A 13404-nucleotide genomic window follows, 5' to 3' on the forward strand; every position below is an offset into this window, starting at 1 on the left:
AAATGTGTTTATTGCTTTGTACAAAAGCCTTAATGACAACTTCAAGATGCCTCCTGAATGGAAAAACAAGTCGCATTACTCAGGTGTTATTTTGGGCCATTCTACCACACAAACAGTTCATCAAATCTTAAAGGTTCTGTGGGCCTCTTCTATGAACTCTGATCTGTAGTTCTTTCCATAGATTTTCTATTGGATTCAAGTCAGGAGATTGACTGGGCTATTCTAGTAGCTTACTTTCTTTCTCTGAAATCAAATGATTTTGAGTTTCCTTGGCTGTGTTTGAGATCATTGTCTCGGTGGAATGTCCACCCTTACTTCATCTTCATCATCCTGGTAGATGGCAGCAGATTTTTATCAAGAATGTCTCTGTACATTTTTCCATTCATCCTTGCTTCAGTTACATGCATTTTGTCAGTGCTACACCATGATGTTTTGGAGTGATGTGCCATTTGATCTCCAAACATGGTGTGTATTATGGCATCCAGAGAGTACAATTTTTGTCTCATTGGATCAGACTGTATTCTCCCAGTATCTCAGAGGCTTGTCTAAATGTGGTGCAGCAAACATTTTAAACAAGCTCCATCTTCTTCAGCAATAGAGCAAAGCGTGGCGAGCATGTAAACAGGCCACGGCGGTTGAGTGTATTACTTATTGTACTTATCGTGGTCTTTGAAACAATTGTACCTGCTAATTCAGGTCTTTTGGAAGATCTCCACAAGTGGTCCTTGGCTTTTAGAAAACTCTTCTGATAATCTTTTTCTCTGCTCGGTCAGAAGTCTTGCGAGGAGCACCTGGTCGAGACTGGTTTATGGTGAAATTCTGTTCTTTCCACTTACAGATTATGGCCCCTACAGTGCTCACTGGAACATTCAGAAGTATAGAAATCCTTCTGTAACCAATGACCACGGCTGCATTAACAATATGGCTGGGCGGGGCTTAAGCCCGGGGCCCGAGCGAGGAGGGGGCCCATGATTGGCTGTGGAGCAGATTGACCACTAGCCATCTGATTGCCAAAGCCTTACCACGCCCACCACAAATTAGCCCTGTTATTTAGTTGCGCTTTGCCGTGTATTCCATGCATTATCATGGAATCATTATCATTAATATTATAGTGACCGTTTGCAAAGACCCGCCTCGTTTAGTTGACAAGCCAGGCCGCTCTCACGAGTCACGCACACCATGTTCTCACTCACGCAGTGAAAAATACATCGCGGGGCAAAGACTAATGTTACACTGAGTGAGTACACGCCGACAAACAAGAGAGAGCTCAGAGCAGCTCACTGGGTTGCCAACTGATCCGTATAATATGGAATCGTCCCGTATTTGTCACATAAAAGTCTTGTTCCGTATTGAACTGATATGGAACACACCTTGTTCCGTATTTTTGTGAATCAATTCAGTGCAAATCCATGACAGACACACACACATAGCTTCTAATATATGTCAGACTATGAACGAAGACATTTGTAGGCTATGATAAAAAAAAAAACGTTGGGGTAGATAGGCCTACTAATTTCTCCCCGTTTGTCTTTGATCAGCATAACGTTAGCGTTTTTAACATCTTGGAACATCATCAGAGAATGCCCTTTTAATTGGTCGTTTCAGTCATTGTGAATCTCGTATCTTAGCAATGTTGACGACAAGTGACAACAGCGGGAAATGTAAAAATGACTACCTCGGAGCAGCCGGCGAAAAGGAAAAGAGCACAAAAATATAGAATTGAATGGGAAAATAACTACCCGTGGCTGGAATACGTGAGGGACAATGAATACAAGGCCAATTGTACAATATGCCGTCGCATTTTTTCTGTTTGTCACAGCGGAGTGTGTGATATTAAGCAGCACGCATCAGGCGATAATCACAAGAGGAGCGCGAGACGAATTCAGAGGCTGATATAATGGTAGGCGATGTAATCATGTGGATTTTAAAAACTCAAATATAGTTGATAAGAAAGTGATTATATTAAAAGAGATGGTACAGGTTGTGAAGGTCTTGAGAGAGCTCTTTGCTTTTCACCATCATGAATTGTTTCTTGTGTGAGACGTTGGTCATGACACACCTTTTATAGGCCATAAATTGAGACTTAACCAGCTAATATTAATTTGCACTGACGAAGGGCAGGATTGCTTTCTGATTACTGACAGATTTAAGCTGCTATCTTGGCTTTCCATGCCTTTTTGCTCCTCCCTTTCTTCATGTGCTCCATACTTTTTTGCTGTGTCATTCCACTTTATTACACAGAACTTAATTTCTGAACTTATTTGTTTAGTTTTTTTTTGTATGTATGCATTACTTGGATTTTTATCAACATTTGGTGAAAATTATCTATTAAACTTATTTCACCTATATATATATATATATATATATATATATATATATATATATATATATATATATATATATATATATATATATATATATATATATATATATATATATAGTATAAGTATCATTATTAATTGTCTTCTCAATAATAATAAGTAATGTTTTTATTTTTTCTTTATTCTGTTGTTAAACTTACTGGGAAACTTTGTTTTAAAATCAAAACATAAAGATAAACATAAAGAAAATAATATAATGCATAAAACAGAACTACAATGCACGCGAACATCATCCTAAAATCTCTGAGAATCCTGAAATGTTTCCTGGACTAAAAGTTATTAGCATTATTTTTAAAACAGAAAGAAATATCAAAATGTATTTTTAATGGAATATAGATACAGTGGTTCAAAAACATAAAGTATGCTCTGTTATTAACAGACAGAACATTGGCCACTTAAATCTAATTAAAAGTTAATGTTTTTTCATGAAAACGCAATGAGTCGGCCCAATGCCTCACTGCGCAGGAGGCAAATGCTCTGATTTGTCAAGGTCAATTAATGAAGCCAGCTTAAGGGACGGAAAAAACCTCACACGCCCTCGGGGGTCCTGAATCCTAACACAAACCACATTAAATTACATCAATTCATGTCCACCAATTAAGATCATTTAGAGGAAGTTGTCATACACAGATGTGATGTAACTGTTACCTTCGTTCCATGCTGTTTATTGTTCACTTTAACCATGCATGGTGCACAATTTTTAAATTAATCAATGACAAATAAAGATGATAAAATATTTAAAAAGGAGAAATTGCTTTAAAAAAATCTCATTGTTGTGTGCTCTAGTTACAGTCATGTTGGTTTCATTCCTATTTGAAAAACCCTCATACCTTTTAAATGATTGAAAATGTTCAGTGGTGTAACTATCAAGTAAAAAAAATAAAATACTTTTTTTTCTTTTTTTTTTTCTGCACTGTGAAAACATGTGAGTTAACAACTGTAATACATTATTTTCAAACATATTTTACACTCTTAAAATAAAGGTGCTTAAAAGGTTCTTCAAAGTGATGCCATAGAAAAACCTTTTTTTGGTTCCGCAAAGAGCTGCTTTTGGTGCGCTTGGACTCTCTCTTAAAGAGCAGCACCCCTGCACCTTTAAGGCTGCAGAGAAGAGAGAGAGAGAGAGTGGGAGAGAGAGAGAGAATGAGAGGGGGTGTTGCGTTGTGTGATGCTCTGATGCTGATGCTGAGCTCTGGAGTGGTCAGTGCAGCAGGGGAAGATGCGCGAGCTTGCTGACTGCTGGACGGTGCGAGGTGGTGAAGAGGGATGTTGCTCTGAGTACAGCTAACGGCCATCATCTCGATCCATTTACGCGCTGGAGTTTCAGAGCTTTTTCTTTTTCCTTTCTATTTTCGTTCTTTTCCTTTCTTTTCCGCAAAAGTTACGACTCATTAATAATTGAGTGGATTTACTTTGTCGCGGTTTTATCCCTCATATGCGGCTACACCTGTGCGCAGTGCCCTCAGTAAGCGCGCGCTCTGACTCAGCATCACACCTGCCCGCCGCTCGCTCACCGTGTCGCGCTACAGCTGGATCTCAGCTCGGAGACAATCAGCCCCGGAGCGCTCGCTTCATATGCATCCCTTCCGCTGGAACTACTAAGTACAGATATCCATATTCCTGCGCAACGGCTGTTACGGGAGGAAAAGTGTGCAGTGGGCAAAGAAAAATCTTAGTTTGGAGATTGAAAGGAGCGGGGCATGTGGATATTGGCTATCATCTTTTTCCAGTGCATTTTGAATGGTGAGTAGTGTTTTGTTTTATTATTATTACTAATATTATACAGGCTGTAACGTCATGGAAATTAATTAACTGTGCAAAGCATTTAAGCATGCTTGAAAAATAATGCATTGTGATCCATTCGAATTAGTCTTATACAACCTTTAGTGTATAAGGTTTACAAAAATGATTTTATTGCATGTATCATGCATTCAATTTTTCGCCAACAGTTCATAATAAATATTGCATGTTAATTTCAGCAAGTAATTCAGAAGGAACCAGACTTTTTAATAAGCATTCAAATCGTCTGTTTTATGATTAGTCACTTTATTACATTTCCCAGCTCATAATACTAAACAAACATGCATGCATCATTATGCAAACAGTGCATCAGGAATGTCAAAAATATGAATCTGGACCATATGTGATTTGATGTGACAAGTTTTGTTGCTTTTATTCCTTTTATTATGACCTTGGACAAATTTCTTTATTAAGTGTTAGAATAACAAATTGATCTGCTGATATACTAAAAAAAAAAAAAAAAAAAAAAAAATTCACAACATTTTTGAAAATTTATGAAATAAAGCAGATTTATGAATTAAAAAAGGGCCCCAAAAAACCTTGAAAATTTGCTTTAAAACACACAAAGAAAAAGAAAAAGGAGGAAATTAAAATTTGTTGTATTGTGGCATAGTGACACAGCCGCCATATTTCACGAAGAAGCACTGAAGCATTAAATAAAAAAATAACTTGTAGTCACTCAATTGGCACTTTACTGAATGCTTTCGCTGTGACCTTTTCACAAAACATTTATTAAAAAAAAAATTCCCCCTGTGTGGGTGTCCGAATTATATTGACCTAAAAAAAAAAGTAAATCTATCGCAAATGCTCGACAGGAGGCGAGTGTGTTGATGGCTTTAAAATGGAGAGACAGCGAGTGGGTGCTGGTTGCTGGGCTAAATCAGGATGGGTGTGTTTGTGGTGGAATAGAGCGAATGAGAGGGGGTATAAGGGGAAGCGAGAAGAAAATGGGCCATTTAGGTGGTTTTAACAGAGTAATGCTGTGGGACATTAATAACAAACCCAGGTCACTCCAACGTAGACTGACCGCCGATGGCAGACACATTTTGATAGGATGCACAAAAATAAGCGGACACGGCGATGCTTTAGCACAAAGGGTGTTGGAGAGCAGCGCAAGGTGCTCCGCGATGATCTTTTCTCAAGCTTTTTCAGTTTTTCCCGCAAGGCAGAAATGGACACAATCGTTTAACCTCAATTAATAGTGTATCAATTAAATTGATTATCATTTCAGAGGGATTTGGGTTTTGGCCAACTGAGTGCTTTATGTCTAACCAACTGTGTTCAAATGAGCATTTCTAAAAAGCATTTTAAGTGTTTCTCTTTGAATCAATACGATCCAATTTGTGGCAATGTGTTCTGGCCGTGTGTATGTGGGTCTCTGAGGCTCCATTGATCAGCGTTCTGATGCAGTGCAGTGAGCCTCTCTCTCTCTCTCTGGCCAGTGTAGCATGTTTCTTGCGGGTGTGTGTGTGTGTGTGTGGGGTAAAAGAAGCCATACAAAATGAGCCTTTCATGATTTGGTTAAGCTCACAGCCCAGTTCTCTGCTGGTCTCTATGGAAACCCCTGAAATGTATGTTGGCGCAGTGGCCTTGGAGCTTCCTGAACAGGTGACCCCGGAAGTGCTTCTATAATGACTAGCTGTGGAAAACACAGCGTGCTTGTTCGTGAAGTCATTTGGGATTTTTATCTTGAAGGGATGGATAAATTAATTCCCTGGTTCCTTCAGTATCTCTTTTGAGATTTCAGTTTTTTTTCCTTTTCAGCTGTAGATGCACAATTAATAGAATAAATGTGCATCATTTTGTCCTAATAAAAGACATCTGCACCATTTTTCTAAGCTCTGCTCCCTGGTACAGTTTTAAATTAGTATCAAAGAGATATTAATATTTTGAATCAATTTTTAGTTTCACATTTTAATTTTGGTTAAAGTTGTACTCATTTTTTCATGTGATTTTGTCATTTTTAGTAAATTTTTATACGTTCATGTTTAGATTTTATTAAATTTTATTTTGTTTTTAAGGCAGATTCAGCTTGTAGATGCACAAATAAAACAATTAATTTGTATCATTTAGTCCTAATAACATACACACTGTTTCTCAAATCTCATCTCCCTGATATAGTGTTATTTTAGTATAATTTTTGATAATATTATAGTTTTTTATAATAATTTGAATCATTTTTTTGTATTTATATTTTCCATTATAATTTTAGTTAAAGTTTTTGTCATTTTGGTGTGCATTTTTGTCATTTTTCATTTTTTCATACGTCTATGTTATTTATTTTTATTTTAGCCTTGTAAATGCACTTTAGAATTATTAATTATTATTTATTCCTAGTAACAAACGTGCACCATCTTTTCTAAACTCAGCTCCCTCAGTATTATTTAAATACTATTATAGTTTTTATTTTGACATTTTCTGTTTTCATTTAAATTTTAGTCTAAGTTTTAGTAATTTTGTTGCGTTTTTTGTAGTTTTTGTACTTATGTACATATTTTTCATGCATTTTTATTCTAGCTATTTTAGCCTACCAAGTTAAACTAATTTAAAATGTCAAATGTTGCATGTGTCTGAAATATAAAGTATGTTTTATGTCAGTTAACATTTAGTTTGAATGGTTTTATTTTATTTTCAGTTTTAGTTAACTCCAATAACCCTGCCCTGATACTGAACATTGAATGTTTTTGCATGTAAAATCATGCTGAGTTGTTTTCAATGGCTCTTGTGTTGGTGAAGAGCACTCGAGACCTTGTGCATATTAACACACAAATGTAATTGGAACAACAAAAGCGTCCTCACACAGACGGAGCGGAAAGTAGGTGCGATGTTGTTTTTGTAAACTGATGCTAGGGGCCAACTCTGACATACACTCAAATGGACACGGGTAAACAGCACTGCGTAGAGCAAAGTGCCCAATCAGCTGTCGTTTTCCATGAGATGCTTTTTAAGAGAGCTTTTAGCTGAGTCCAGATCAAACAGACAAAACTGTGTGGGCATATCCATTTGTTTTACTCAACTGTATGCCTGGGTTTGAAGACCACACGCATGCTGCACTGTGACGTGCTGGAGAGAAATCAAAACCATGTTTGCAGTCCTGAAAGCAAAGCAAACTGGATATTGTTCTGCAAATCATTTGAGATGTTTTCAAATCAGCTTTGATTCTGAAAGCATTGTTTGCTTTTTGAAAGCTCCTGAAATGTGCATAAATGTTATGTTTAATGACAAGCAAACATATGTTTTTGTTGTTTTTATGTAGTTATGGTTATTATAGGCCATTTCATTAGTATTGTTTTATGTGTTTTAAATTAAATTGAAAATGAATCATTATTTACTTTATAGAATTGTTTTTTCTAAATTTTATATTTATTTATTTATTTTTTTATTAAACAATATATGTACTTTATTTTTAATTTTGACGTTTATATCACTTAACAACTTTGGAACAACTTTGGTACAACTTTGTCTCTAAAATATATTTATATGATATACCTTGCCATATGATACAATAAGAACAACAAAAGGTCTAGGTTGTACTGTGAACAAAATTTAATTTAAAAAGTTGCTAGTAAATTTCACAAATAAAACAAAAAAATGTAACACATTGAATTAAACATTAAACTCTTAAGTAGAAAGACTAATATACACTGTATATAACATACACCGATCATATTAGATTTATTCACAGCTTTGAAAAATGATTTAAATGTAAATTAAATAGATTATTTTATATAGATTTATTTTAGGTTAATTTTCCCATAATAAAACAAAGCAAAAATAAATAAATAAATCCTTTGCAGTAAAAACAAAGATTTTTTTGGACAAATCACATCTGTTTCTGTTTCACCTGTTTTGTACAGAAGCAGGTACATTTTAATATTGTTCTAAAGTCTAAAGTGGTTGGGAAGGTTAAAGCTGTGCCACAGGAAAGCACAGTGTGCATTAGAAATAGACATGAACAGATATGTGGTGTGAGTCAGACTCACACACACACACACACACACACACACACACACACACACACACAGTGCCACTCAACCCAGTAGCTCTTTCTCCAGTGTATCAGTAATTCCAGGAGTCATTTGGCATAATGGCATTTTGATGATCTGCTTGTACTAACTGTTTAGCCAGCAGTAAGGCTAATCAGTGTTCATATTTTCCATCAGCACAGCTTATTGTCAATCAGCAGGAAATATGCCTGACAGCCGGCCCTGTGCTGGTGGCCGTTATGTTTATTTATTTCCTGCTTTGATGACTTGGCAGAAAAAGCACGTTCACATTTTCCACTGATGAGGACTTTCAGTCTTTTTTGAGTAAAGAAGCTTGATGACTTTAGCACAAACCTCTGCGTTCCTTCAGCCACTGTGACCAGCTTAAACAGGGAGTTTTTCCTGTCAGTGCAGCAGTGGAGCTTTTTGGTCTGTTTTTGTGAAAGAAATGAATGCTAGAGGTTGTTTTTGGTGAGTGATCAGATAATAGATGGATAGGAAGAGATGGATTCATAGATTTTGAGGTCTTGCATGCAGTGTTTACACATGTACTTATATATATTTATTACTTTCTATCTATTTATCTATCTGTCTATCTGTCTATCTGTCTGTCTGTCTGTCTGTCTGTCTTTCTATCTATCTATCTATCTATCTATCTATCTATCTATCTATCTATCTATCTATCTATCTATCTATCTATCTATCTATCTATCTATCTATCTATCTATCTATCTATCTATCTATCTATCTATCTATCTATCTATCTATCTATCTATACACACACATATTTTATGTTTTTTTCAGTGAGTCTTTAAGACAATTTAATACAACAATTCTTACATATAATGTTAGTTCCTAAATAATGATTTCTAAATCACGACTTAATTGAGATATTTTTTATATAAATCCAGATTTGAATATTGCCGAAATTACATATTACAGGATGTAGTGTTTGTAAATGTTCTTTTTTCAAGAACATTTTAAAATATAAAACAACAAGATCACTGTCCAGTTAATAATTTCTATTTGATTTTCAGTCACTAAATAATATCTTATATTAGTGATATTTAAATTGTAATAATACTGGTTAATGTTAATTCAGGGAAATTATGTTAAATGTCAAATGAAGCACATTTTAGGTTACTTGACAGTATTGTTAAATCGTTAATAATAATTATAGCAAATGTGTTACTTTATTTTTTTGCAGTCCAAATTATATTTTAATTAACCTAAATAAAAATAAACAAAATCATAATACACATTTGAAATGTCCTATATTCATATAAACGATCAACTAGGTTTTACAAATTACAGTAGTAAAATAAATTGAAATTAAATTATAATCTATAACCTTAGGTGGTTGTGGCCCTGACAAAAATGTATTACTGTATGATTCCCTCCTGTGAAGAATTCAGGGAGATAATGGGTTAAATCTGGTCCCCTCAGTCCTGGATATGTGGTTACATCCTTGATTTGTATCCATGAGTTAACAGGGTCTCTTTGATCACTGAATGTGTCCGTGTGGCAGAGCGGACAAAACACTGGGCAGAATTTCAACAGCCAGAAATGTGTAACATTTACAGAGATCCCAGCAAATGTCTCATTAAAGCTGCTCTCGCCTCAGGTCTGTTCTGTTTCCATTGCATTCTCTATCGGCCTGTCCCCAGAAGTGATTATGCTAATTGCTGTTTGATCAGATGATTAAATTATAATTCGATTAATCCTGAGCACTAAATGCTCTGAATACATTTACATCTGCTTGGCTGCGTCAGAGCGCAGGGGCGCGAGCTTTCTTCCATGCAGCCAGTGAGAAGAGACGAGCTGACCTGAGACTCACACCCAAATATTAGCACATGCACATGTTTAAAAGAGGGCAGGAACTGAGACACTAGGATACTGTAAGCTGTTTAACAAAACAAGTATAAAGTATTTAGACTAGTGGTGAACCAGTATATGCACATATGGATATATGTGTAAATAAACTGTAAAATGCTGAATTATTTAAATAACATAATATGCTATGTTAATTATTATCATTTTTATCTATCATTAATTCTTATCTGGTTATTTTCTTGGGCTCAATTTATTTTGGTTGTCCAAAATGACCTTTTCCTGTTATCTTATAGTCTGGAACTTGTTTTTTCTTCTTTTTTAGCTATTGAGAAAATACTCTTTGCCTTCCATGTGGTTGGATTTGCTGACATTGTATGGTCAGACATGTTTGGAAAGTTTGTTTTGGTGGGAATGGAGGTGGCAGATAACAAAAAAAAAAAGTTTGACAGGTAGTTTGGGATATCGAAGGGCATGTTTTTATGTATATAAATAAGCCTATAAATTTCATCTGAAATCATGACCTCAGTTGTACGGTTTCATACGATTTGTGAAAAATCGTACGCATTTTACGAGGTTGCAAATTCATAGGCATTCGTAGGAAGAACCACACCTAACACCTAAGTTTGTGCGAATTAGCCACCTTGTAAAATACATATGAATTGGCTGTGAGATAGAATTGTTATTGTAAGTAATGTACTATAGACTGACATTTTTACAGAACAAAAATGTTACTTCTATGGCTACATTTACACTAGTGCGATTTCATTTTAAAACGCATAATGTGTAAAACGCAGCGAAAAACGCCAGATTGTTTTCTTTTTAAAACCGTTTTAAAAAGAAAACTCACTAGTGTAAACAGGGCCTATGGCATCACTACAAAAAAATCCTTTTAGAACCTTTGTTTTCTAGAGTGACATTCTAGAAGGGATTTGATTGGACAAATATCTGTTTAATGCAGGATGAGTCATCAACATTTTTGTGCTATTTCCCCAATATGGAAAGACTTGTATTATATATTATATACATATATTAACACAACTGGTGTAGAATGGACATTTCATAATTACAAAGATGTGGCAAGTAACACGTTGAATTAAATGTGAAATTTTGAAGTAGAAAGACTGAGTGGGCATTTACACAAATGAAAAACGTTTTATAAGTTCTGCCCGTTCATTTACACGACAGTGTACTTTTGAAAATGTGTTTCAATGTGTATGTTTATTGAAAACCATGCCATTATTGTTTCTGTGTATGCTACAAAATGTGAATTTGTGGAAATGGTGACATTACGTGTTCAGTCTACAGGTTTGTGCGCAGATGCATAGTGTTTCTTTACAAAATGACATTGCCAGCTATTGGCCTGGCATAAATAATACTGCATTTTCAGTTATTTTCGCAGATCCATGTGAAAGGATTGTTTGACAATATTGTATTGACAAAGAATTTCTTTACAGTCATGTAAACGTACTCTGAAGTAACATTTTCTTGTAAAATGTACTTCAATACATAGTTTTGTTTACAACTTCAAAAAAAAATATTTTACAGTGTACATATTATAAATGATATATTACAGCATATTATATCTTTTTTCTCAATGAATCAATCATTTGATTAGTTGTTTACTTACGTGTACATAGCATAGATTTGTTCTAGTTGAGAATCCGCGATCAGTATGAGTTGTTGTAGTACACGTGTCTCTGGGAGACGAGGGGAAATCAGCCCAGAGTGACAGCCACGACTCGTTTAGCTCTGCCTCGCGTTCCCTCATCATCCGAGTCAGCGGCACTTCAGATTCAGACATCACGGCGTCGGCTCTCGTAATTGATGTAGATCCACGGAGGCCGTTTGATCTCCATCTCACCACCAGGGAGGCTCTAAATTAACGTTTACTCTGACATTATTCAGATGATATTCAAATCATCTCACTTAAGAGATGAGGGGGGAAAAACACAAGAAACTTTGCTTTTCCGGTGGGACTCACACTACTCCCACTCTCACCCTTTCCTTTACATATTGGCAGTGAGCGGGGTTCCATTAACCCAGACACGGCTGGGTTGTGCTTAATATTCATGAGAGCAAAATGCAAGCCGGTTAAATTGCGGTGCTCCGCTACAGATCCCTGATGCCAGGCCCGCTGTAGCCCCGGGGCAGGGGCTGGAATTCTGACTCTCCCGGCTGCTGTTCCGGGCTCCCCTGCACTCTCTGCCTTAATTACCTTGAGCCCGTGATGTTCTGTCAAGGTTCCGCAGCCCGCGGGGGGGAAACACCCATCCTATCTGCAGCACAAGCAACAACGCAGACACAGTCGGCCTGCAGCCAACAGAGTGACCCATCCACCCACACCAGAGCCAAGATTTCATTCCTGGAGAGCTGCCGATTTTATGCTTTGCACTGTTTAAAGACATTCTAACATGGTGGTGAATTTAGAAATCTGGCCCCTTTAAACTTTAAATCTGTCTGAAAATGAGTAATGTTGCTAAATATGCAGGTTTAGAATAGAATGATGCAGCATGTTTTACTTACAAAAAATGGAAAGCTATTGCCTCATTGTTCTCTTATGTATTTTTTTCTGAATTATACAGAGGCAATATATCATTAAAATACTTTTGCTGATTTAAAATGTACATAAAAAAATAAATAAATTATGGTTGCAGATTTTCGGACTTAATACTGTGTTAAAACCACAGTCAAATGTAACACTGACGTTTAAAAAAAAAAAAAAAAAAAAAGCACCATAAAATATGAACACATGATTTTGCTTTAAAAAGCTTTACTTAACTCGTTTTTAAAATGACTTTTTGGTGACTTTTAATGTACTGAGGTGAATTAAGTTATATTAAATAATAACATTTACTTTTTAATATTTAACTTTTTTAAAGTTACTTCAAAAATATGTATTTTGCTTTTATTGATATAATGTTTGTCTAATTTTTAAATCATGTGTGTGCTTCTAGCTCAATATAAACACATATATTTATATAGATTTATTTAACATTTTGTGTGTGAATGTGTATTTATTTAAAATATTCACCATTATTGATCATTTATTATTTTAATAGTCATTTAAATACCACAATTTTACTGATATTCTTATTATATACATTGTTAGAAGTTAGCCAGACCTTCATCGTGATTGCATAGATTGTTAAAGCAAAACGTGAGCTCATCTGACCACCCTGCCCCAAGATCAGCTTGACTTTAAAATGGTCTCTGCCCTTGAGCTGTCACATGCTCACCCCATAAATATCACCCTGTGTCAAGCCCAGACAGAGCCACAGAGGGACAGCGCGTTAGACACTCTCTCAGCGGGGATTTACAATGATCGCCTCTGAAAGACAGAAACAAGCAGCAACAAAGAAAGCGTTCTGTCCGCTATTTCAGGCAGATATGAATCGCTGTTAATC

At 35.7% G+C, this 13404-nt stretch overlaps 1 protein-coding gene across 2 annotated transcripts in view; it reads left to right on the top strand.

The window, feature by feature from the left end:
- Positions 1-3551: 3551 nt before the first annotated feature.
- Positions 3552-13404, top strand: part of LOC132127184 (cell adhesion molecule DSCAM-like) — a 76963-nt gene continuing 67110 nt past the window's right edge. Inside the window, exon 1 of one of the 2 annotated variants that reach the window (XM_059538878.1) lies at positions 3552-4124. In XM_059538878.1, coding sequence (XP_059394861.1) covers positions 4082-4124 — 43 coding nt within the window. In that variant the 5' untranslated portion in view covers positions 3552-4081. The remainder of the gene's footprint in view (positions 4125-13404) is intronic. The other variant, XM_059538877.1, reaches the window with a different exon arrangement.

Source organism: Carassius carassius, chromosome 45 (genome assembly GCF_963082965.1).
Source record: "Carassius carassius chromosome 45, fCarCar2.1, whole genome shotgun sequence".
NCBI classification, from domain to species: domain Eukaryota; kingdom Metazoa; phylum Chordata; class Actinopteri; order Cypriniformes; family Cyprinidae; genus Carassius; species Carassius carassius.